The 25,486-nt window shown below is 37.1% G+C and overlaps 1 protein-coding gene and 2 pseudogenes across 1 annotated transcript; all 3 read right to left on the reverse strand.

The window, feature by feature from the left end:
* Positions 1–5,140: 5,140 nt before the first annotated feature.
* LOC125819387 (uncharacterized) lies at positions 5,141–18,871 on the reverse strand (annotated as a pseudogene).
* Positions 18,872–21,164: 2,293 nt separating this feature from the next.
* LOC125819388 (uncharacterized) lies at positions 21,165–21,986 on the reverse strand (the record flags this gene model as incomplete). Its single annotated transcript, XM_049498826.1, has 1 exon — positions 21,165–21,986. A coding segment is annotated over exon 1 (822 nt), but the record flags the coding sequence as incomplete, so codon positions are not given.
* Positions 21,987–22,552: 566 nt separating this feature from the next.
* On the reverse strand, positions 22,553–25,348 carry LOC125819389 (uncharacterized; annotated as a pseudogene).
* Between the last annotated feature and the right edge of the window lie 138 nt (positions 25,349–25,486).

Here is a 25,486-nt window from a genome sequence, read left to right on the forward strand (position 1 = left end):
CGAGCCGCCATCTCACAAAGGACTCCCTCTGCTCGGCATTCCTCTGAAATACTCCACTCTAAATAATGCACATCCGATAGTTGAACTCTGTTGTATCGATGGGCAGAGTGTGGTTCGTGCCATAGACAAACCTGCGGAAGATGGTCTCAGACTGGGGGCAGTGACCACGTCGGAGCTCACCTGTCGGGCTCGGTTCTGTGAAGTGTGTGGAGCAGTGAGGGAGGTCCTGGTGGGAGGTGGAACATACTCCCCATCTGTATCCTCATCGATCAGCCTGAAAGAGGGAGCAACATATTTTGATATTCCCTTTGCAGTGTAGGTTGGAGCTTGCTTCGGGGCCATGGTACCTGTGGAAGCTTAGTTAGTACCAAAATAGTGCAGTAATACTCATGGAATAATATTAGAACAATTGTTGAACCAAAACAAAAAATAAAAATTCCTTGGACAGTAGCTTAACTGTCGACCTACGGTGGGTACCGACGATCCGTGGATGGAACGATGGTTAGTGGGTCCCCTCCGTAGGTCAGAGTACCCGAAATTAGGTCTCTAATGTGGGAACCATGGATGTCCAGAACAGTCCGTCGATGGAACGGCGGACTGTAGTCCACATTGTGGTTCTACACTTAGTACTTTGTGTGCTTCTGGCCCACGGACCCAGTCTACGGTCCGTAGAATGACCTATGGTCCGTAGACGGGATCTCGTGGGTCGGTTTTGTGCCAAGTTTCAGATATGACTCACACTTTACTCCTTATTTCATCAATGTAATCATGCATTTCACCACAATATATGGTAGTTAATCATCCTTAGGATTCCGATTACACACAACTCGACTTTTTAACATACCGAACTAGGAACCCTAAGTCAAAACATCCAAGTAGACCATTTACTCTGATTTAGTTGGATTTTAATTGACTACACACTGACATACCATCATACCAAGGGTTTTTCTAATTTATAATTCAACAATCAAACACGAAACTAACAACCCAAGGTCAAGTTCATCGATGTGATTTCAAATGAAACAATGATGTAATTCAAAGTTTGGGTGAAATTTATACACCTTACAAGTAATCACGATGATGAGTGAGTGTTGCAACGATATTCGTGACCCTTTGCTAGCCTTTTGACACTGAACTCGGACATTGGAATCATTGGGGAGGAAGAGTACAAGGGGGGATGATTTGGGAGAGAAAAGGGAGTTTATGGGATTTGGGTAATTGAATGTGGGAGTTATACGGGGGATTTGGGTGATTTTGGGTATTTAGAGGGTTGGAAAATGGTTGGGAGGGAGATTTAAACGTGGGGGTGTTTTAAAAAATGAAGGGGTTTTATTTAAAAGGGGGTCTGGGTCGGGTCAGGCGAACCCTAATTTTGTACCCACAAGACCCCATCGACGGTTCGTAGGTCTGGTCCGTAGGTCACTCTGACACTTATAAAATTCAGAACACTTACCTGGGGTCTACGGACACCATTCACAGTCCACGGATGGACCAACGTACCGTCGATGGGGCCCGTAGACCACTGCTCTACTATCTTTTTCTACAGATTTTTCCTTTCGTCCCTGCACACGTAGCAACCATTAGGACTTTCTTTTTACATTTTCTTGAAACTTTTTAGACACATACCCTATTCTATATCTAGCCAACACCAATACAAAAAATAAAACACCTATCTACAGAGTTACAAAAATTAAAATAAAAGAAGGAAACTCCTAAATAAAAAAGAAAAACCTATAGTTGGCTAGATGGTACATCTTGGGTTGCCTCCCAAGCAACACTTGATTTAACGTCGTGGCACGACACAGACACCTTGATTACTCAGACTTCATCAAGATAGAAGGCCTCAATCACTTCTTGCACACTCTCTGATTTCCCCATGTAGACCTTGATTCTTTGACTGTTCACTTTGAACCTTGTTCCATTCATGTTCTCGAGCTTGACCGCTCCGTGTGGAAATACTTGAGTGACTCGGAATGGCCTGGTCCACTTGGACTTAAGGTTGCCAGGAAACAATCGCAGCCTTGAATTGAATAAAAGCACCAGATCACCCACAATAAATTCACGCTTTTCAATCTTTTGATCATGATACTTCTTCATCTTCTCCTTGTACAGGGCTGAACTTTCGTATGATTTTAGGCTAAACTCATCAAGCTCATTCATCTCATTCAATCTTTGGCTCGATGCGGCGCCCCAATCCAAATTAACCTTCTTTAGCACCCACATGGACTTATTCTCTAGCTCTACCGATAAATGGCATGACTTCCCATATACAAGTTGGCAAAGGGACATACGTATGGGAGTCTTGAATGCGGTGCGATAGGCCCATAGAACATCATCAAGCCTTCTTGACCAGTCCGTTCGGTTAACGTTCACAGTCTTTACAAGGATTTACTTTATCTCTCAATTTGACACTTCAACTTGCCCACTAGACTGCAGATGGTAAGGAGTAGCTACATTGTGACAGACTTGATATTTTTCGAGCAATGCTTTGAACAACTTATTACAAAAGTGGGAACCTCCATCGTTGATAATCACCGTAGGTGTACCAAATTTTAAGAAGATACTCTTTTTTAGAAATGTGGTGACACTCTAACCCTCATTGTTTGAAAGTGCAATTGTTTCCACCCATTTCGATACATAGTCAACCGCAACAAGAATATACTTCATCCCATGTGAACACACAAAAGGGCCCATGAAGTCAAGGACCCAAAATTCAAACAACTCAATGACCAATATCAGATTCATAGGTAGCTCTTGCCTCTTTGAAATTCCTCCTTCTCTTTGGCAATGATCACACGACTTGGCAAAATCATGAGCATCTTGGTGGATGGTAGGCCAGTAATACCCACACTGCAAGATTTTATGAGAAGTCTGAATACCTCTATGATGCCCAACTACAAGTGATGAATGACACACCTCTAGATTACTTATCATCTCAACCTCAGGCACACAACGACGAATAATCCCATCAACACAAATACGAAACAAGTCAGGCTCATCCCAATAGAACTTCTTCATATCATGCATAAACTTTTTCCTTTGGTGGAATTACAAATCCTATGGAACCAAATCACTTGCCAAGTAGTTAGCATAATCTATGAACCAAGGAATAAGATAATAAGAAGTAGCCAATACCTGTTCGTCTGGGAATGCATCATTAATTTCAGCTCCATCTCCTAACTTGAGCATAACTTCCTCCTTTAATCTGGACAAATGATCGACAACTTGATTTTCTATCCCCTTTTTGTCTTTCACCTCAAAATTGAACTCTTGCAGCAACAATACCCATCTGATCAACCTTAGTTTTGCATCCTTTTTAGCCATCAGATACCTCAATGCATAATGGTCGGTATGCACTATGACCTTATTACCAAGAAAGTAGGATCGAAATTTCTCTAATGCAAAAACTACAACAAGGAGTTCCTGTTCAGTCACCGTATAGTTATTTTGAGCTTTATTCAGCGCTTAGCTGGCATAGTAAATTGGATTGAAGAATCTTCTTTTGCCTCTGTCCCAATACCACACCAAGTGCCACTCCAGTCGCATTACACATTACTTCAAACAGTTGCCCCCAATCCGGTGAAATAAGGATAGGTGTGGAAACTAGCTTTGCTTGCAACTCTCCAAATGCTCTCAGACAAGCATCATCAAAATCAAACTTACACTCATTTTTGAGTAGTTTGCACAATGGGTGTTCAATTTTAGAGAAATCCTTGATAAACCTCCGATAGAAATTTGCATGCCCAAGAAAACTTCTAACACCTTTTATAGAGATAGGTGGTGGAAGCTTTTTTATTACCTCAACTTTAGCTCTGTCAACCTCAATACCCTTCTCAGAAATCCGATGACCCAGAACTATCCCCTCTTTAACCATGAAGTGGCACTTTTCCCAATTGAGCACAAGATTGCACTTTTCACACCGTTTCAGTACCTCAACTAAATGCATCACACAACCATCAAACGAGTCACCTACCACAGAGAAATCATCCATAAGTACCTCAATAGTGTCCTCCACCATATCTAAAAATATCGACATCATGCAACGCTGGAAGGTCGCTGGAGCATTACACAACCCAAATGGCATCTTTTTGAAGGCGAAAGTCCATAAGGACAAGTGAAGGTGGTCTTTTATTAGTCTTCCAGAGCTATTGAAATCTGATTGTAGCCCGAATAATCATCAAGAAAGCAATACCAACCCTTACCAGCAAGGTGATCTAGCATCTGAACCATGAACGACATCGGGAAATGATCATTTTTTATCCAAGCATTCAATTTGCGGTAGTCCATGTGTACTCTCCATCCGGTCACTGGCCTCATCGAAACGAGATCATTTTTCACATTAGGGACCATAGTAATCCCACTCTTCTTAGGTACACACTAAACAGGACAAACCCAATTAGTGTCTGCAATGGGGTATATGACTCCAGCATCCAACCATTTGATGATTTCCTTTTTCACTACCTCTTGCATAGGCGGATTTAGTCTCCTTTGGTGCTCGATACTAGGCTTGTTGTCCGGCATGAGTTCGATTTTATGAGAACAAATGTCAGGAGGAATCCCAATAATGTCTGTAATAGTCCATTCGATAGCCCGCTTGAATCTCTTCAACACAAAAACCAATGCCTCAACTTGTACCTCACTCAAATCCGCCGCAATAATTACCGTAAAGTGCCATCTCTTCCCAAGAACACATACCTCAAATGTGATGGTAGAACCTTAAGATCCAATTTTGGAGCTTCTTCCATAGACGGTTTTTCGGTTGGAGAGTCGCCATTCTTCATATCTAACTCCAATTTCTTTGGTTTGGAACGGAATTCGAATATATCAAGTGCAACAACTAATTCATCATAATCTTCAATACCATCACCCTCAAAATTCATCATGACCACTGTCAGTGCATCAACACCCAACCTTTCTTCAATAGACACATCAGAACCTTGCTCCACAATATGATTCACCACTGATACTGATATAAGATCACTTTCCTTCTTCATAGACCTATAGATGTTGAAATTTACCTCTTCATTATTCAATCAATACTTCATCTACCATCTCTCCATATCAACCAAGGCGCACTCAGTAGCAAGGAATGGTCTCCCTAGGATGATGGGAACCTCAAAATCAACCTCATAATCAAGTATCACAAAATGAACGACTCCATTTTCAGGAAGACATCTTGGAGAACACCAATGGGCTTCTTCACAGTTCTATCGGCCATGAGTAGTCGCATCACAGTCGATTTTGAATCCCCTAAACCCAACTTCTTGTAGATAGACAATGGCATCAGAATAATGCTAGCACCTAAATGACATAACACCTTCACAAAATGCAATAACCCAATGGTATAAGGAATAGTGAAAGCTCCAATATTCTCTTTATTTTGCACAAGTGACCTCGTAGCAATAGCACTGCAATGTTACAACCTCTCATGATTCTCAGAACTGATGGCCCTCTTCTTGGTTACCAAATCTTTCATAAATTTTGCATACCCAGGCATTTGCTCCAAAGAACAAAACTTTACTACTTTTTTAACTGTCCGAAAATGGTAGAATATTACGTAAATCCCCTAAAGGACCAAAAAAACTACACAAACAAAACAAAAACGCCTCTAATTTTTTTTGACTTGCATCAATGACCTTGAATTTCTTGACGAAAAAAAGAACAAAACTTTACTTCTTTTCACAATTGTCCGAAAATGGTCGAATATTACGTAATTGCCCCTAAATGGCCAAAAAAACTACATAAACAATAAAACAAACGCCTCTAAAAATTTTGACTTTCACCAATGACCTCAGAATATTGTGACAAATAAAAGAACAAAACTTTACTTCTCTTTGTAACTGACCGAAACTGGCCGAATATTACAGAAATGCCCCTAAATGGCCGAAAAAATTACATAAACAATACAAAAAATGCCTCCAATTTTTTTGAAATGCATCAATGACCTTAGAATATCGTGACGAATAAAAGAAAAAACTTTACTACTTTTTGTAATTGTCTGAAAATGGCTGAATATTACGTAAATGCCACTAAATGGCCGAAAAAACTACATTAGAAAACAAAAAATGCCTCAAATTTTTTTTGACTTGCATCAATGACCGTAGAATATCGTGACAAATAAAAGAACAAACTTTAATTCTTTTTCTAACTCTCCGAAAATAACCGAATATTACGTAAATACTCTAAATGACCGAAAAATCAAGAAAACTACATAAACAATACAAAAATCGCATTAAAAAAATTCAACTTTCACCAATGACCTTAGAATATCATGATGAATTAAATAATAAAACTTTACTTCTTTTCGCAATTGTCCGAAAATGGTAGAATATTATGTAAATGCCCTAAATGGCCGAAAAACTACATAAACAATACAAAAAACGCTTCTAAATTTTTTTTACTTGCATCAATGACCTTAGAATTTTGTGACAAATAAAAGAACAAAACTTTACTTCTTTTCGCAATTGTTCGATAATGGTCGAATATTACCTAAATGCCCCTAAATGGCCGAAAAACCTACATAAACAATACAACAAACACCTTTAAAAAATTTCAACTTGCACCAATTACCTTAGAATATCGTGACAAATAAAAGAACAAAACTTTACTTCTCTTCGTAACTGTCCGAAACTGGCCGAATATTACGGAAATGCCCATAAATGGCCCAAAATATTACATAAACAATACAAACAATGCCTCAAATTTTTTTGAAATGCATCAATAACCTTAGAATATCGTGATGAATAAAAGAAAAAACTTTACTTCTTTTCGTAACTCTCCGAAAATTGCCGAATATTACGTAAATACCCTAAATGACCGAAAAATCAAGTAAACAACATAAGCAATACAAAAAACGCTTCAAAAAAATTTCGACTTGCACCAATGACCTTGGAATATTGTGAAGAATAAAAGAACAAAAGTTTACTTCTTTTCGTTACTGTTCGAAAATGACCGAATATTACGTAAATTCTCCTAAATGGCCGAAAAATAAAGAAAACTCCATAAACAATAAAAAAATACTTCAAATTTTTTTTGACTTGTACCGATGACCTTAGAATATCATGACGAATAAAAGAACAAAACTTTACTTCTTTTGTTAACTATCCGAAATTGGCCGAATATTATGTAAATTCCCCTAAATTGCCTAAAAACAAGAAAACTACATAAGCAATACATAAAATGCCTCAAAAAAAATTCAACTTGCACCAATGACTTTAGAATATCCTGATGAATAAAAGAAAAAAACTTTATTTCTTTTCGTAACTATTCGAAAAATGGCCAAATATTACGTAAATGCCTCTAAATGGTAAAAAAATCAGGAAAACTGTGTAACCAATACAAAAAACTCCTCAAAATATTTCGACTTGCACCAATGACCTTAGAATTCGTGACGAATAAAAGAACAAAACTTTACTTCTTTTCATAATTGTCCAAAAATGGCAGAATATTACGTAAATGCCCCTAAATGACCGAAAAAATTACATAACAATAGATAAAACACCTCAAAAAAAATTGAAATGCATCAATGACCTTAGAATATCGTGACGAATAAAAGAACAAAACTTTACTACTTTTTATAACTGTCCGAAAATGGCCGAAAAAAACTACCAAAACAAAACAAAAAATGCCTCAAAATTTTTTTGACTTGCGTCAATGACATTAGAATATCGTGATGAATAAAAGAACAAGCTTTATTTCTTTTCGTAACTCTACGAAAATTTCCGAATAATAAGTAAAAACCCTAAATGACTGAAAAATCAAGAAAACTACTTAAACAATACAAAAAAATGTATCAAAAATGTTTTGACTTGCACCAATGTACTTGCAATATCGTGACGAATAAAGAGAACAAAACTTTACTTTTTTTCGCAATTGTTCGTACATGGTCGAATATTACGTAAATGCCCTAAATGGCCAAAAAAACTACGTAAACAATACAAAAATGCCTCTAAATTTTTTTGAGTTGCTTCAATGACCTTTGAATTTTGTGACGAATAATAGAACAAAACTTTACTTCTTTTCGCAATTGTCCGAAAATGGTCGAATATTACGTAAATGCCCCTAAATGGTCGAAAAATTATATAAACAATACAACAAACGCCTCTAAAAAAGTTTGACTTGCACCAATGAATTTAGAATATCGTGACAAATAAAAGAACAAAACTTTACTTCTTTTCATAACTGGCCGAATATTACGGAAATTCCCCTAAATGGCCGAAAAAATTACATAAACAATACAAAAAATGCCTCAAAATTTTTGAAATGCATCAATGACCTTAGAATATCGTGATAAATAAAAGAAGAAAACTTTACTACTTTTTGTAACTGTCCGAAAATGGCCGAATATTACGTAAATGCCTCTAAATGGCCGAAAAAACTACATAAAAAAACAAAAAAAGCCTCATAAAAATTTCGACTTGCATCAATGACTTTAGAATATCGTGACGAATAAAAGAATAAACTTTAATTCATTTCGTAACTCTCCGAAAATGACTGAATATTACATAAATACCCTAAATGACCGAAAAATCAAGAAAACTACATAAACAATACAAAAATCGCATAAAAAAATTTCAACTTGCACCAATTATCTTAGAATATCATGACGAATAAAAGAACAAAACCTTACTTCTTTTCGCAATTGTCCGAAAATGGTCGAATATTATGTAAATGCCCTAAATGGCCGAAAAGCAACATAAAAAATACTAAAAACGCCTCTAATTTTTTTTTGACTTGCATCAATGACCTTAGAATTTTATGACGAATAAAAGAACAAAACTTTACTTCTTTTCGCAAATGTTCGAAAATGGTTGAATATTACGTAAATGCCACTAATGGCCAAAAAAACTACATAAACAATACAACAAACGCCTCTAAAAAATTTCAACTTGCACCAATTACCTTAGAATATCGTGACGAATTAAAGAACAAAACGTTACTTCTTTTCGTAACTGTCCAAAAATGACCGAATATTACGTTGATGCCCCCAAATGGCCTAAAAATAAAGAAAACTACATAAACGATACAAAAAATGCCTCAACAAAATTTTGACTTGCACCAATGACCTTAGAATATCGTGACGAATAAAACAACAAAACTTTACTTCTTTTCGTAACTGTCTGAAAATGACCGAATATTAGGTAAAATGCCTTTAAATGGCCAAAAAATCAAGAAAACTACATAAACAATACAAAAAACGCCTAAAATATTTTTTGACTTGCATCAGTGACCTTAGAATATCGTGACCAATAAAAGAAAAGAACTTTACTTCTTTTCATATTGTCCGAAAATGGCCGAATATTACTTAAATTCCCTAAAATGGCCAAAAAATAAAGATAACTACATAAACAATACAAAAAACGCCTTAACATTTTTTTGACTTGCATCAATGACCTTAGAATATAGTGATGAATAAAAGAACAAAACATTATTTCTTTTCGTAACTGTCTGAAAATGGCCGAATATTACGTAACTCCCCCTAAATAGTCGAAAGTAAAGAAAACTACATAAACAATAGGAGAAACGCCTCAAAAAAAATTCGACTTGACCCAATGACATTAGAATATCTTGATGAATGAAAGAAAAAAAATTTATTTCCTTTTGTAACTATCCGAAAAATGACCGAATATTACGTAAATGCCCCTAAATGGTAAAAGAAAGTCAAGAAAACTACTTGACCAATACAAAAAATGCCTCAATAAAAATTTCGACTAGCACCAATGACCTTAGAAAATCGTGTTAAATAAAAGAACAAAACTTTATTTCCTTTTATAACTATCCGAAAAATGGCCGAATATTATGTAAATGCCCCTAAATGGCCGATAAACTACATAAACAAAACAAAAGGTGCCTCAATTTTTTTTTGACGTGCATCAATGACCTTAGAAAATCGTGACAACTAAAAGAACAAACTTTACTTATTTTCTTAACTCTCTGAAAATGGCCGAATATTACGTAAATACCCTAAATGATCGAAAAATCAAGAAAACTACATAAACAATACAAAAAGCGCATCAAAAAAATTTCGACTTGCACCAATGACCTTAGAATATCGTGATGAATAATAAAAAAACTTTATTCCCTTTTGTAACAATCCAAAAAATGGCAGAATATTACGTAAATTCCCCTAAATGGCAAGAAAATAAAGAAAACTACATAACCAATACAAAAAAGGCCTCAATAAAATTTTGACTTGCACCAATGACCTTAGAATTCGTGACAAATAAAAGAACAAAACCTTACTTCTTTTCGTAACTATCTGAAAACGGCTGAATATTACGTAAATGCCCCTTAATGGCCAAAACAATTACATAAACAATACAAAAATGTTTCAAATTTTTTTGACATGCATCAATGACCTTAGAATATCGCGATGAATAATAAAAAAAACTTTATTAATTTTTGTAACTGTCCAAACATGGTCAAATATTACGTAAATGCCCCTAAATTTCCGAAGAAACTACATACACAAAACATAAAATGCCTCAGAAATTTTTTGACTTGCATCATTTACCTTAGAATATCGTGACGAATAAAAGAACAAACTTTACTTCTTTTCAAAACTCTCCGAAAATGGCCGAATATTACGTAAATACCCTAAATGATAGAAAAATCAAGAAAACTACTTAAACAATACAAAAAGCGCATCAAACAAATTTCGACTTGCACCAATGACCTTAGAATATCGTGACGAATAAAAGAACAAAACTTTATCTCTTTTTGGAATTGTCCGAAAATGACCGAATATTACGTAAATTCCCCTAAATGGTGAAAAATACTACATAAACAAGACAAAAAATGCCTCTAATTTTTTTTGACATGCATCAATAACCTTAGAATTTCGTGACGAATAAAAGAACAAAATTCTACTTCATTTAGCAATTGTTTGAAAATGGTCGAATATTACGTAAATGCCCCTAAATGGCCGGAAAAAAAAACATAAACAATACAAAAAATGCCTCTAATTTTTTTTGACTTGCACCAATGACCTTAGAATATCGTGACAAATAAAAGAATGAAACTTTACTTCCTTTCGTAACAGTTCGAAAATGGCCGAATATTACGTTGATGCCCATAGATGGCCGAAAAATCAAGAAAACTACATAAACAATACAAAAAACGTGTCAATTTTTTTGACTTGTACCAATGATCTTAGAATATCGTGACGAATAAAATAACAAAACTTTACTTCTTTTCTTAACTGTCCAAAAATGGCTGAATATTACGTAAATACCTCTAAATGGCCGAAAAATCAAGAAAACTACATAAAAAATGCAAAAAACAACTCAAATTTTTTTTGACTTGCACTAATGACCTTAGAATATCGTGACGAATAAAAGAACAAAACTTTATCTCTTTTCGTAACTGTTTAAAATGGCCGAATATTTCGTAAAATCCCCTAAAATGGCCGAAAAATCAAGAGAACTACATAAACAATACAAAAAACACCTCAAAATTTTTTGACTTGCACCAATTACCTTACAATATCGTGACGAATAAAAGAACATAACGTTACTTATTTTCATAACTGTCCGAAAATGGTCTAATATTAAGTAAATGCCTCTAAATGGCCAAAAAATCAAGAAAACTACATAAACAATACAAAAAACACCACATAAAAATTTTGACTTGCACCAATGACCTTAGAATATCGTGACGAATAAAAGAACAAATCTTTACTTCTTTTCTTAACTGTATGAAAATGGCTGAATATTACGTAAATGTCCTTGAATGTCACGACCTAACCCATCGGGCCGTGTAGGCACCTACTCTATGTAACACCCCATAAAAAATTCAAACTAAGACTCGAACCATCATTCGTTGTGAGTAGGAGTTTACCGAGGAATTTAAATTTCTTGAGTGTTAAGCTCACTAGGTGTAGCACCTTGAGTTCCAAAATGAACTAAATTGGAAATAGCAAAATCTGAAATTTTGCAAGTTATGCTTAAGTTATTAGTTTTAGGTCAACTTCAAATGACTATAACTCTCAGTACAGGATAAGTTAGGTGGGCCATAAGATATAAAATTAAAGGTCTTTGAATTATATTTCCAACGCCACCGAGTTTGCTAAGTTTTGAGTTTGGATGATTGAGAAATGCCCTTTTGAAGTCAGGCTGTCCAAATAAGGAAAGTTACCCGAAAATAGTAAGGGGCATTTTGGTCTTTTCCTTACCAAATCAGGTTTAGTTCATTTTTAGTAAGTTTTTAAGGTTATAATCCCATTAGGTTCAGTTTTATAATCCTAATATACGCCTAGGATTTTAGTTGAGAGTTCAAGAAGAGAAAAGAAGAGAAAAGAAGAGGAAAGAAGAGAAAAGAGGAAAGGATCAAGGCATTCATCAAAGTTCTTGAGTTCTCTTGCATATTTTCGCCATGGGTTTTATCCCTAATAGATATGTAAGCTTCCATAGTGTTGGGTTTGTTCACCTACACGCCAATCATGTTAATTTCAGCGTTAAATTCGTTCTAGAAAGATAAAGGTTTGATGTTCTTGAATTGTGTTCTTTAAATTGGCATTGGTTTTTGAGTTAAAATGAGATTGATGAGTTCTTGAGGAAATCAAGTCGATTTAAGAGTTGTGTTTGATTAGATTCTTGGGTACATGTATTGGGTATCTGAATCTAAAGAGAAATTGAGAAAAAGAAATGAATTTAGGTGAATTGGGATTAGAAAACGATCAAGAAAAATATCAGAAAAGCAACAGGTAGCAGGTCCGCTACGCGGACGTGTTCCTACAATGTGAAAATTTTCTCTCTGCATCACAGAGAAGTCGCGGACTCCATTGTTTCAAAAATTATTTCGACCAAACATTTTAATTCATCTCCACGTCGCGGACTTGCTCCCAGACAGTGTTTTTTCAACTGTTTCTCATGTTTAACTATCTAAAAACACTCCTAAACATCACATGATCTTTCCTATCACAAATCACAACCTTGAATTCATAAGTCAAAATCAAGGAAGAGTTGAGACTCAAGTTTTGAGATTTCTTTCGAACATTTTTTAGAAAGTCCCTATGAGTCTTTTGAGGAGTCTTCTACAATTTCTAATAACTTGTTTGAAGACTCGAGCAAGTGAGTATGAGAATGAGAAGAATGTATTCATGAGTCTACTTTATCATCCCGAGATTCTTCTTATCATGAACCATAACTCTTGAATTTATAATTCACATTCAAGAGAGAGTTAAGAGTAGAGTTCAAGGAAGACTTTGAGTTCAATTGTGAATCCATTGCGATTTGAGTATGAGAAGACTTGTATACATGAGTTCCTTATTTATATTTTGACCCTTGAGACGAGTCGTTCATGCGCATATATTCCGCATGAACTCCATCAGTTGAGTACCTTCGATAGGAGTAGTATCTACAAGTTCTAAGTCTTGAGTATTGAGTTCCTAATCCCCTTTGAGATTATATTTCTAATCATGAGACTAATACATGTTACCCATAAAGTCCTTGAGTTGAATTGTTCATGCCTATAATTTCGCATGAACCCTACAAGTCGAACAGTCTTGAGATGAGATATATCTTTGAGTTCTTGAGTTGAGTAGTTCATGCTCATAATTCCACATGAACCCTCTGAGTTGAGCATTCTCGAAATGAGTAGGATCATTGAAGTTCTTGAGTTCCAAGTATTGAATTCAATCTATGGTTATTGAAAACCTTGCATTGAGTCGTTCACGTCCATAATTCGGCGTGAACCATATTTTTAGAAGTCTTTTACAAACGTTTTAATTTTATTTTAAGACTTAAGCTTTGAGTTTAGTAAAGAGTAAGAGTAAAGTTCATTTCTTCAAAGATTATACGGGAACTAAGTATGCCCAAGAGTTAAAAATGTTTTCACATTTGAGCAAGAAAGGAAACACCGATTTCCAAGAGAGCTTTTAAGCTAAGTTTTGAGTAATTATCTCGAACCAAAGAACGAGTTTTGTTTTTGAAACATATGAGCTGGGTATATTTTGGGAGTAGTATTATGTACCGTTATGGGGACGTGAGTTCATAATAACTCAAATATCCCTAAACCATATAGCCATCATGGGTAGAAAAGATCATACGTTTTAGATGAATCCTTAGTGCTTTTTAGTATAGATAGTGGATCCACTTAGTTAAGACGTTCTATATGACGACAAAGTATATGACAGTTCTGGCAGCGTGGGCAAGACATTGTATCATCACTTAGGCACATAGTCATGGTTGTCGATTAGAGAAACTCCCTCAGAGTTATATTATAATATATACAAATTGAGTTGTTATTGTATTTTTTCAATACATTGAGTTGTTATCTACAGTTTTATAGATTTTCATATATATTGCATCTTTTACTATTGCTTTATCCTTGAGTATCATGAGTTGAGTCTTTCGAGTTGAGTATCTTGAGTTGATTTGTGCTTTATTGTTGTTGAGTTTCACTGAGTTGATAACCTTATTTCTAAGCTGAGTATCTTATCCTTGAGTACTTCTGAGTTGAGTAAGTTTGAGTAGTTTTAAGTATCCTTGAGTATTCCTTGAGTTGAGTTGAACCATGTTTCTCTGAGTTGAGTTAGTTGAGAAGTAAGTATGTTTCCCTTTTTATCAAGTTTCAAGCTTATGTTATGCTTTAGAATTCCCCTTATATGCTCGTAAATTCCATGTACTGAGCTATTTAGCCTGTATCCTTATATGATGCAGATTCAGGATCATCAACATGAGCTTCGTTGATACCACATGGAGTTCGAGTTAGCTATGGTGAGCCTCCTTGCTTCCGGAGGATTTCATTTACTTTTTAGTTATATCAGTTGTTAGGATGTCGTGGGTCCTGTCCCAACTTCCATCATTGTCAGTTAGAGGCTTCATAGATAGATAGTAGAGTTTGAGAAGTCTGCATCATTTATCTTATTAAATGTATTAAAGACTTGAGTTGCCTATTGTTGGCTAGTTGAATATTCTATTTTTATTCAGAGTTATTCATTTGAGTTAAAGATTTGTAAGTTTCATGAATTTTATTCAGTTTTTAAGCTTTGTATGCTTGAGTTAGTTTTTCCTTTGTAGTCAGCCAGAATGAGGGTTCGCTTGGGGACCAACAACGGTTCTCGAGTGCCAACCACGTCCAGGGTGTAGTCTCGGGTTGTGAAAAACTTGGTATCAGAGCCATGTTTCAAGTGTCCTAGGGTGTCTATGAAGCCGTGTCAGTGAGGTTTTATTTATTGGTGTAAGGGCCCCACTTCTATAAATGAGGGACTACATACATTTTTAAAAGTTTTCCTTCTTTCGTACTCTTAATCGTGCAATAGAGTTATGCCATGTAGGATTATTCTAACTCTTGCGTTCTCAGATTCATTCGACTACCCGTTATACTAGAGGTGGTTGAAAAGTGAAGCCCAAGATCCTTATGGATGAGTTATTCTTAACAAAAGTATTGAGGAAGTCATGAGACTCTAGAGGGGCTTGAGAGAAGCCCATGAGTGAGTTAAGTGTTGAGTTTCAGAGTAATGTCTTTATATTCATATGATTCCTGCATTTGAGCTAAAAGCGAGTTATACTCTTTTCCTTAAGCCTTATTTCAGCTGAGATCCTTTTTAAGAAGTATGTTTAGAGCTTGGGTAAGATCTCCACCCGAAGAGGTAACATGAGTTACAAGATCATGAGAAATAGTAGTGAAAGTGCCCAGAGTTAGATAAAAGTATGCAGAGGTATAGAGATCTATGAAAGGGGGATAGTGATGGGGCAGATTATGTTATTATAGTTATGGACGCAGCAAGTTATTGTTGAGGAGTTTTCCCTAATGGGTAGACTAAGAAGGGATGAGTTGTGAAGATCTCATGATAGAAGGTAGAGTAAGAGTTTCTAGTCAAGATGAGATAGAGCATATATATTTTTAACCAAAATAGAATTAATGTCGATGTGCCATCGTGTTAGAGGAGGCTAAATATATGTGTTTAATAGAAGCACAAAGTATTCATAAAGTAATAGATCTAAGCTAGGCTTATGATTTGTTTGAGAGGGTCATGATGTTCAGAAGGTTATAGAACTGATCAAGTAATGAGGTATAGCATAGTAGGCGAGCAATAGTATTGATATTCGGGTTTAGTAATGAACATTAAGCTTGAATTTGAATGAGTGTCATGATCCAAAAAATGGTAACATGAGGGTGATGATGTTAGCCTTGAGATTTGATCGGGTAGACTTGAGATAGAGTAGGTGAGGAATTAAGGTGATTAGCAACAATAAATATGAGTGGTACAAGTGAGAGACCCCAACTTTTAGATAAGAGCAGTGAAGTGTGGCTAAGTCACAAGAGTAACAAGAGCATTAAGAGGAAATCAAATAACAAGTACTTTCCAACCACCAATAAAACACATAATCATCATAAATGAAGGATGACATGAGATGCAATGCAATATGACACCATGGAATGATATGCCTCAGAATATCAAGTACTCTCTCAACCGTATATATATGATACTCCTCGGAAAAACATTGAGAGTTCATGACCCATGGGGGACTCGCGAGGTCCATATACCGACACAGATGATCTCCACGTGTCTGTGCGGATAATCTCAACGCACTATCATAAAATCAAACAATTTCCGCACGGACGATCTACACGTGCCCAAAATAAAATCTTAGCATCTCACCATCCCAGCACGGACGATCTCCACGTGCCCAACTTATACTCAATCTCATGTCAATGCATGTGCACAATATAATCTCAAATAAAGGAATGGTAATGCATCTAAATCAATCAAGTATCAACGTAATACATAACCACCTCAACCATCACAAGTATACGGGTTCAAATAAGAACACAATCACACAAATAATCAGACAATAATATATCAGCTAACGCCCATATGCTTTGGCATTCTCGGATTAAAATCCGCATTCTATAGTAATAGACTTTCCCTTTATAACACCGGTACTCGTACCAATGCCCGTCACATCATTGGTACGAGACCCCCATCTTTCTCCCTTACCCATTGTCTATTCCATTTTTATTTTAATCTTTAAATTAGGAAAACGTCGTCCAATGAAGTCTAAAAGTCTTAACATACCTTGAATGCCGAACACGTGCCACGAACCCTCAAGATTTGTCCTTCCCTTTTCGCAAAGCTTCCGAACGTTCCCAATCTACCAATTATGCAATATTTTGTAAGTGAATGAGTCGGTAGACACTCATATTGCTATATGTTTATCTATATCCCCAAATACTCATCTAAATTTACAATCATTTTCTTAAATCTCAAGCATAGGGTTAAGTCTTAATCTCTCCAAATATCTTAATCTACTAATATTGATATAATATAGTACACCTAACATCTAAACATTCTGGTTTCCTTCCAATATAGTCATTAACAAGGATCCTAATTATTACCTAAAGATTTTCCCTCTATCCTAATAATTCCAGAAAAGGCACAACGTTGCAGCATTTAAATTTTCCAATTTGGAACCATCTTTTATTTCCTAATACCAATCTAATTGTTAACAATATAATACAAATATTTAACCATCACAGACTTTGACCCATTAATTCTTATCACGCCATCCTCATTTAGTTTATAATTAATATAAATTACTAATAATGCTATTAAATTATAATATGCCAAGAATCATATTTGCTAAATTTCAAACCTAGTGTTAAGCCTCAATCCCTCCAAGTATCTCAAGTTCAATGCTAATCATATAATACACATCTAATAATTTATTACCTATCTCACTATATTAAAACTAGATTTACCATAAGACAAATAATTAATAACAATTGAATTCAACCACTGGTCACAAAACCAGTGGCGACCCTCAAAATCAAAAGGGTTTCTCCCTCCATTAATGCACCTCAATATGACCCCCAAATGTTTTCCCTGAACCTCATTAATTACATCAATTATACTACTAAAATTAGCAATGAACAATAGGTCCTAAACACGAAGAAGACAAACAAAATTTTCTCCTACCACTATTATCCAATTAACTAACATCTATCCCTACCACTTTTGCACCATACTATCCCACTAAATCTTAAGAAAAACATAATATATCTTTATTATAAAATTTGAAAGTTTCACCTGAAATGCACGATTCACGAGTAATCTTCTGCCCACGCCGCCAGTGCTCACTTATATATTTTTTTTCCCAGTTATGATACAATACCCGTTTAATCCCTCTAACTTAATTCAATACATGGCCAAGTGGTAACTATTAATTATGGATGTGACCCACTAACTATTCAACTATAATACTCATTTAATAAAAATTCATCAACTAGATACTCATAGTTATCGAATAGTTTAAAATACTCCTTTAAATTTTCCGAAAAGAGTCAAAATAGTCCTAGTTTTCAAAACGACCTAACGGGTCGTTACATCACCTACCACTTAAACAAACGTTCGTCCTCGAACGGTAAAAGAATAGAACGCACCTGAACACTCAAAAAGCTGAGGATATCTAATTCTCATGTCTGACTCGGTCTCCCATGTAGCCTCCTCCACTAGACGATGCTTCCATTGAACCTTTACTGAAGCAATCTCTTTCGATCTCAACTTTCGAATTTGCCTATCCAAAATGGTTATCGGCTCCTCCTCAAAAGTCAAATTCTGATCAAGTAACACTAAATCCCATTGAATCACATGAGCACCACCCTGATTATACTTTTTCAACATCGAAATATGAAATACAGGATGAACATCCGACAAACTAGGTGGCAAAGCCAACTAATACGCCACCTCACCAATACGCTCCACAATCTCGAAAGGGCCAATATATCTTGGGCTCAACTTGCCCTTTTTTCCAAATCTCATCACACCCTTCATGGGTGAAACCTTCAATAGAACCCGCTCTCCCACCATGTACTGCAAATCACGAACCTTCCGATCTGCATAACTCTTTTGCCTACTCTGAGCCATGAGAAGTCTATCTTGGATCAACTTAACCTTGTCCAAGGACTCCCTCAGTAGATCTGTACCCCACGGTCTAACCTCAAATGCATCAAACCAACCAATTGGAGATCGACATCTCCTACCATACAAAGCCTCAAATGGTGCCATCTCAATGCTCGAATGGTAACTATTATTGTAAGCAAACTCCGCTAAAGGCAAAAATTGATCCCAATGACCACCAAAGTCGATCACACACGCCCGCAACATGTTCTCAAGAACCTGAATAGTCCGTTCAGACTGACCATCAGTCTGAGGGTGAAAGGTTGTACTGAGATCCACCCGAGTGCCCAACTCCTTCTGCATAGACCGCCATAAATGAGATGTAAATTGTGTGCCACGATCTGATATAATAGAAATAGGAACCCCATGCAAGCGAACTATTTCTCGAATATAGATCTTGGCTAGCTTCTCTGAATTATAGGTAGTTTGAACTGGTACGAAGTGTGCAGACTTAGTCAATCGATCCACGATAACCCATATGGCATCAAACTTACCCAATGTACGTGGCAACCCTACCACAAAGTCCATAGCAATACGCTCCCACTTCCACTCAGGTATGGGCATCCTCTGAGTCACACCTCCAGGCTTTTGGTGTTCATACTTCACTTGCTGACAATTCAAACACCGAGATATAGAATCTACTATGTCCCTATTCATACGACACCACCAATAATGCTGCTTCAAGTAACGATACATCTTAGTAGCCCCCGAATGAATAGAGTACCTCGAACAATGGGCCTCCTCCATGATCAGTCTAGTTAAATCACCTGTTCGAGGAACACAAATACGACCTTTTATCCTCAAAACTCCCTCACTATCAAGAATTGCATCTTTTGCTTCTCTTTTTGACACCTTGTCTCGAATCTTACATAAATCAACATCATTAAACTGTCGAGTCCGAATCTGCTCCAACAAGGATGACCTAGCCTCCATATAAGCCAAAACCTTACCAGATTCTGAAATATCAAGCCTCACAAAGCTATTGGCCAAGGATTGGACATCCCTAGCTAAAGGACGCTCGCCAACCTGTAACATGGCTAGACTACGCATACTTACCGCCTTCCGACTCAAGGCATCTGCTACCACATTTGCCTTGCCTGGATGATAAAGAATAGTCATGTCGTAGTCTTTGAGCAACTCCAACCATCTCCGCTGCCTCAACTTAAGATCTCTATGATTGAATATATACTGGAGACTACGATGATCTGTGAACACCTCACAATGCACACAAGGTCTACCATATCTAAGACCTTTAAATCTGCATGAGTGTCATATCCCATCAAGGTAACTATACATAATCGATACACCCGATCTACCACTACAGAGTCCCCGACAGGAGTAGAAACATGTACGGGCAAATCATGAGACTCACATACTATATCCAAACTCGAAGCAAAATATGTGGACACATAAGAATAAGTAGAACCTGGATCAAATAATACAGTAGCTGGTCGATGACAAACCGAAATAATACCTGTGATAACAGCATCTGAAGCCTCAGCCTCAGCCTCTGGCCTACCCAGAAAAGCATAACAGTGAGAACGACCACCCTCATATTGTGAACCTCCACGACCACCACCTCGACCAGAAGAAGAACCACCTCTACCTGAATGAGAACCACCTCTGCCACTCTGTACACCTCCCCTAGTTGGAGGTTGTGCAGCCCTGGAAGTCAAAGCCTGAGAACCCTGATGCAAGCCATCACGTCTGGTCCTAGGGCAATCTCTCACAAAGTGTCCCATACACCACACTCAAAACAACCCTTACGAAACGTAGGCTGATGAAAGGAACCTGAATAACCAGAATGTCCTCCACAGCCTACAGGTCTAGAAGATGAACCCTGTGAAGTATGCACCCAACTCGAAGAACTATGCCCAGCGTAACCAGCCTCAGACGCTGGTATAGCAGCATGAATGGATCTGCTAGACTGAGAGTGATAACCTCTCCCTAAGTAACCTCGACTCCTAGGCAGAGCCCCACCATAATCACCTGAATGACGAGTCCTCTTGCCTTCACGCTGCTCAAATCCCTCACGTCGAATCATCTCCAACTCCTTAGCAGCATCTACTACCTTCTGGAACGGCACACCAGAAATAGCAACCTGAGAAACTCCCAGACGAATCGGAATAATCAGCCCCTTAACAAACCTTCTCACTCTCTCAGCCTCTGTGGGAAGTATCATCGAAGCATGCCTAGCCAAGGCATGGAATTTACCCTCATACTCTGTGACCGACATACCATCTTGTTGTAAACCCTCGAACTCTGCCCTCTTACGCTCCCTCTTACTGCGTGGAACAAACTTGGCTAGAAATACCTGAGTAAACTGAGTCCATGATAGTGGAGGGGATCCAGTTGGCCTACTACTAATATAATCCCTCCACCACTGCTTGGCTGAGCCAGTCATCTGAAACGCTGTGTAGTCAACTCCATGAGACTCCACTAATCCAAGATTATGCAACCTCTCATGACAACTAACAATAAATTCATATGCATCCTCAGTTAAGTCACCAGTATAAGTCGGAGGATTCATTAGTCTGAACCTCCCAAACATCTTTTGTTCATCAATGGTCATGGAAGGCCTGTTCGCCAAGTGTGATGCAATACCTGGAAATTTTGTACTATCTAAATGGGGAGCTACAGCAGCAGCTGGCTGAGTCCTGGGAGTCTGAGAATCTGGAGCAACCATCGGATCTGGAGTCTGACCACCAACACGAGTCTCCAAAGCATCAGAGGTGACAGGCAAAGTTCCCGCCTGAGCCATCCCCTCTAGAAGTCCTAACATACGAGTCAAGGTATCTTGAAGCACTGGGGTAGCAATAATATTGGGTGGAGCCTGAGCTAGTCCATCCCCATCGACACGATTCTGCACATCCCCATAAATAACATCTGCATCATGAGGTATTGTCCTATCACGGCCCTGGGTAGCTATTGGTACTTGTCCTTCCACAGATGCTGCAATACGACCCCTACCCTGACCTCGACCTCGACCTAGTCCCCTGCCTCTACCTCGAATAGTGCTCCCAGAAGCAGGCGCAGGAATAGGTTCATGATCACCACTTGCAGATGTACGAGTCCTAACCATCTGAGAGAATGAGATATAAAGATTAGAATTTCAACAAGGTAAAGTGTGCACGATAATGAATGAAAGAATAGAAATTTTCATAAATGTCCTATAGCCTCTCGAAGATAGGTATGGACGTCATCATACCGATCCGCAAGACTCTACTAGACATTGCTCTTGTACTCGTGAGACCAGTGAACCTAGAGCTCTGATACCAAATTTGTCACGACCCAAATTCACAAGTCGTGATGGCACCTATGTTCCCAACCAATAGGTAAGCCAACCCAACATATTTACCAATTATGATTAACTAATGAGGTAAAAGGGTAAACAATGAGTAAAAATTCCAACACTAAGTTCCTTATAAATACGAACCGCGGAAAGCTAAAATACTACCCAAGAAATTTGTGTCATGAGTACAAGAGCCTCTAAATATGATGCAAGTCTGAAACTAAATGACAAGTCCAAACATAAGGGATATTCTGTCTGAATACTAAAATAACAGGATAGATAAAAGGTAGAAGGAGGTGTGGGCCACGAAACAGCCAAGCAGCTCACCACAACTCCAAGATATTCCAAGCTCGGACTCAAAAAGCTCCACGAGATGTGCTCGTACTCGGAATCGAATCTGCACCACAAAAGAGTGCAACAAGTGTAGTATGAGTACGAAACCACGTGTACCCAATATATCTCATAGACCGACAACGAAGAAGTAGTGACTGGAGTTCATATAAGGAAATATATGTTATTTATTTATACACGTCTATATTATAATTACGAGGCAAGTTTCATCAAATATAGGAAATCAAATAACAAGTACTTTCCAACCACCAATAAAACACATAATCATCATAAATGAAGGATGACATGAGATGCAATGCAATATGACACCATGGAATGATATGCCTCAGAATATCAAGTACTCTCTCAACCGTATATATATGATACTCCTTGGAAAAACATTGAGAGTTCATGACCCATGGGGGACTCGCGAGGTCCATATACCGACACGGATGATCTCCACGTGTCTGTGCGGATAATCTCAACGCACTATCATAAAATCAAACAATTTCCGCACGGACGATCTACACGTGCCCAAAATAAAATCTTAGCATCTCACCATCCCAGCACGGACGATCTCCACGTGCCCAACTTATACTCAATCTCATGTCAATGCATGTGCACAATATAATCTCAAATAAAGGAATGGTAATGCATCTAAATCAATCAAGTATCAACGTAATACATAACCACCTCAACCATCACAAGTATACGGGTTCAAATAAGAACACAATCACACAAATAATCAGACAATAATATATCAGCTAACGCCCATATGCTTTGGCATTCTCGGATTAAAATCCGCATTCTATAGTAATAGACTTTCCCTTTATAACACCGGTACTCGTACCAATGCCCGTCACATCATTGGTACGAGACCCCCATCTTTCTCCCTTACCCATTGTCTATTCCATTTTTATTTTAATCTTTAAATTAGGAAAACGTCGTCCAATGAAGTCTAAAAGTCTTAACATACCTTGAATGCCGAACACGTGCCACGAACCCTCAAGATTTGTCCTTCCCTTTTCGCAAAGCTTCCGAACGTTCCCAATCTACCAATTATGCAATATTTTGTAAGTGAATGAGTCGGTAGACACCCATATTGCTATATGTTTATCTATATCCCCAAATACTCATCTAAATTTACAATCATTTTCTTAAATCTCAAGCATAGGGTTAAGTCTTAATCTCTCCAAATATCTTAATCTACTAATATTGATATAATATAGTACACCTAACATCTAAACATTCTGGTTTCCTTCCAATATAGTCATTAACAAGGATCCTAATTATTACCTAAAGATTTTCCCTCTATCCTAATAATTCCAGAAAAGGCACAACGTTGCAGCATTTAAATTTTCCAATTTGGAACCATCTTTTATTTCCTAATACCAATCTAATTGTTAACAATATAATACAAATATTTAACCATCACAGACTTTGACCCATTAATTCTTATCACGCCATCCTCATTTAGTTTATAATTAATATAAATTACTAATAATGCTATTAAATTATAATATGCCAAGAATCATATTTGCTAAATTTCAAACCTAGTGTTAAGCCTCAATCCCTCCAAGTATCTCAAGTTCAATGCTAATCATATAATATACATCTAATAATTTATTACCTATCTCACTATATTAAAACTAGATTTACCATAAGACAAATAATTAATAACAATTGAATTCAACCACTGGTCACAAAACCAGTGGCGACCCTCAAAATCAAAAGGGTTTCTCCCTCCATTAATGCACCTCAATATGACCCCCAAATGTTTTCCCTGAACCTCATTAATTACATCAATTATACTACTAAAATTAGCAATGAACAATAGGTCTTAAACACGAAGAAGACAAACAAAATTTTCTCCTACCACTATAATCCAATTAACTAACATCTATCCCTACCACTTTTGCACCATACTATCCCACTAAATCTTAAGAAAAACATAATATATCTTTATTATAAAATTTGAAAGTTTCACCTGAAATGCACGATTCACGAGTAATCTTCTGCCCACGCCGCCAGTGCTCGCTTATATTTTTTTTCCCAGTTATGATACAATACCCGTTTAATCCCTTTAACTTAATTAAATACATGGCCAAGTGGTAACTATTTATTATGGATGTGACCCACTAACTATTCAACTATAATACTCATTTAATAAAAATTCATCAACTAGATACTCATAGTTATCGAATAGTTTAAAATACTCCTTTAAATTTTCCGAAAAGAGTCAAAATAGTCCTAGTTTTCAAAACGACCTAGCGGGTCGTTACATCACCTACCACTTAAACAAATGTTCGTCCTCGAACGGTAAAAGAATAGAACGCACCTGAACACTCAAAAAGCTGAGGATATCTAATTCTCATGTCTGACTCGGTCTCCCATGTAGCCTCCTCCACTAGACGATGCTTCCATTGAACCTTTACTGAAGCAATCTCTTTCGACCTCAACTTTCGAATTTGCCTATCCAAAATGGTTATCGACTCCTCCTCAAAAGTCAAATTCTGATCAAGTAACACTAAATCCCATTGAATCACATGAGCACCACCCTGATTATACTTTTTCAACATCGAAATATGAAATACAGGATGAACATCCGACAAACTAGGTGGCAAAGCCAACTAATACGCCACCTCACCAATACGCTCCACAATCTCGAAAGGGCCAATATATCTTGGGCTCAACTTGCCCTTTTTTCCAAATCTCATCACACCCTTCATGGGTGAAACCTTCAATAGAACCCGCTCTCCCACCATGTACTGCAAATCACGAACCTTCCGATCTGCATAACTCTTTTGCCTACTCTGAGCCATGAGAAGTCTATCTTGGATCAACTTAACCTTGTCCAACGACTCCCTCAGTAGATCTGTACCCCACGGTCTAACCTCAAATGCATCAAACCAACCAATTGGAGATCGACATCTCCTACCATACAAAGCCTCAAATAGTGT

The sequence above is a fragment of the Solanum verrucosum genome, unplaced genomic scaffold (genome assembly GCF_900185275.1).
Source record: "Solanum verrucosum unplaced genomic scaffold, falcon-dt-bn FXZP01000244.1, whole genome shotgun sequence".
NCBI classification, from domain to species: domain Eukaryota; kingdom Viridiplantae; phylum Streptophyta; class Magnoliopsida; order Solanales; family Solanaceae; genus Solanum; species Solanum verrucosum.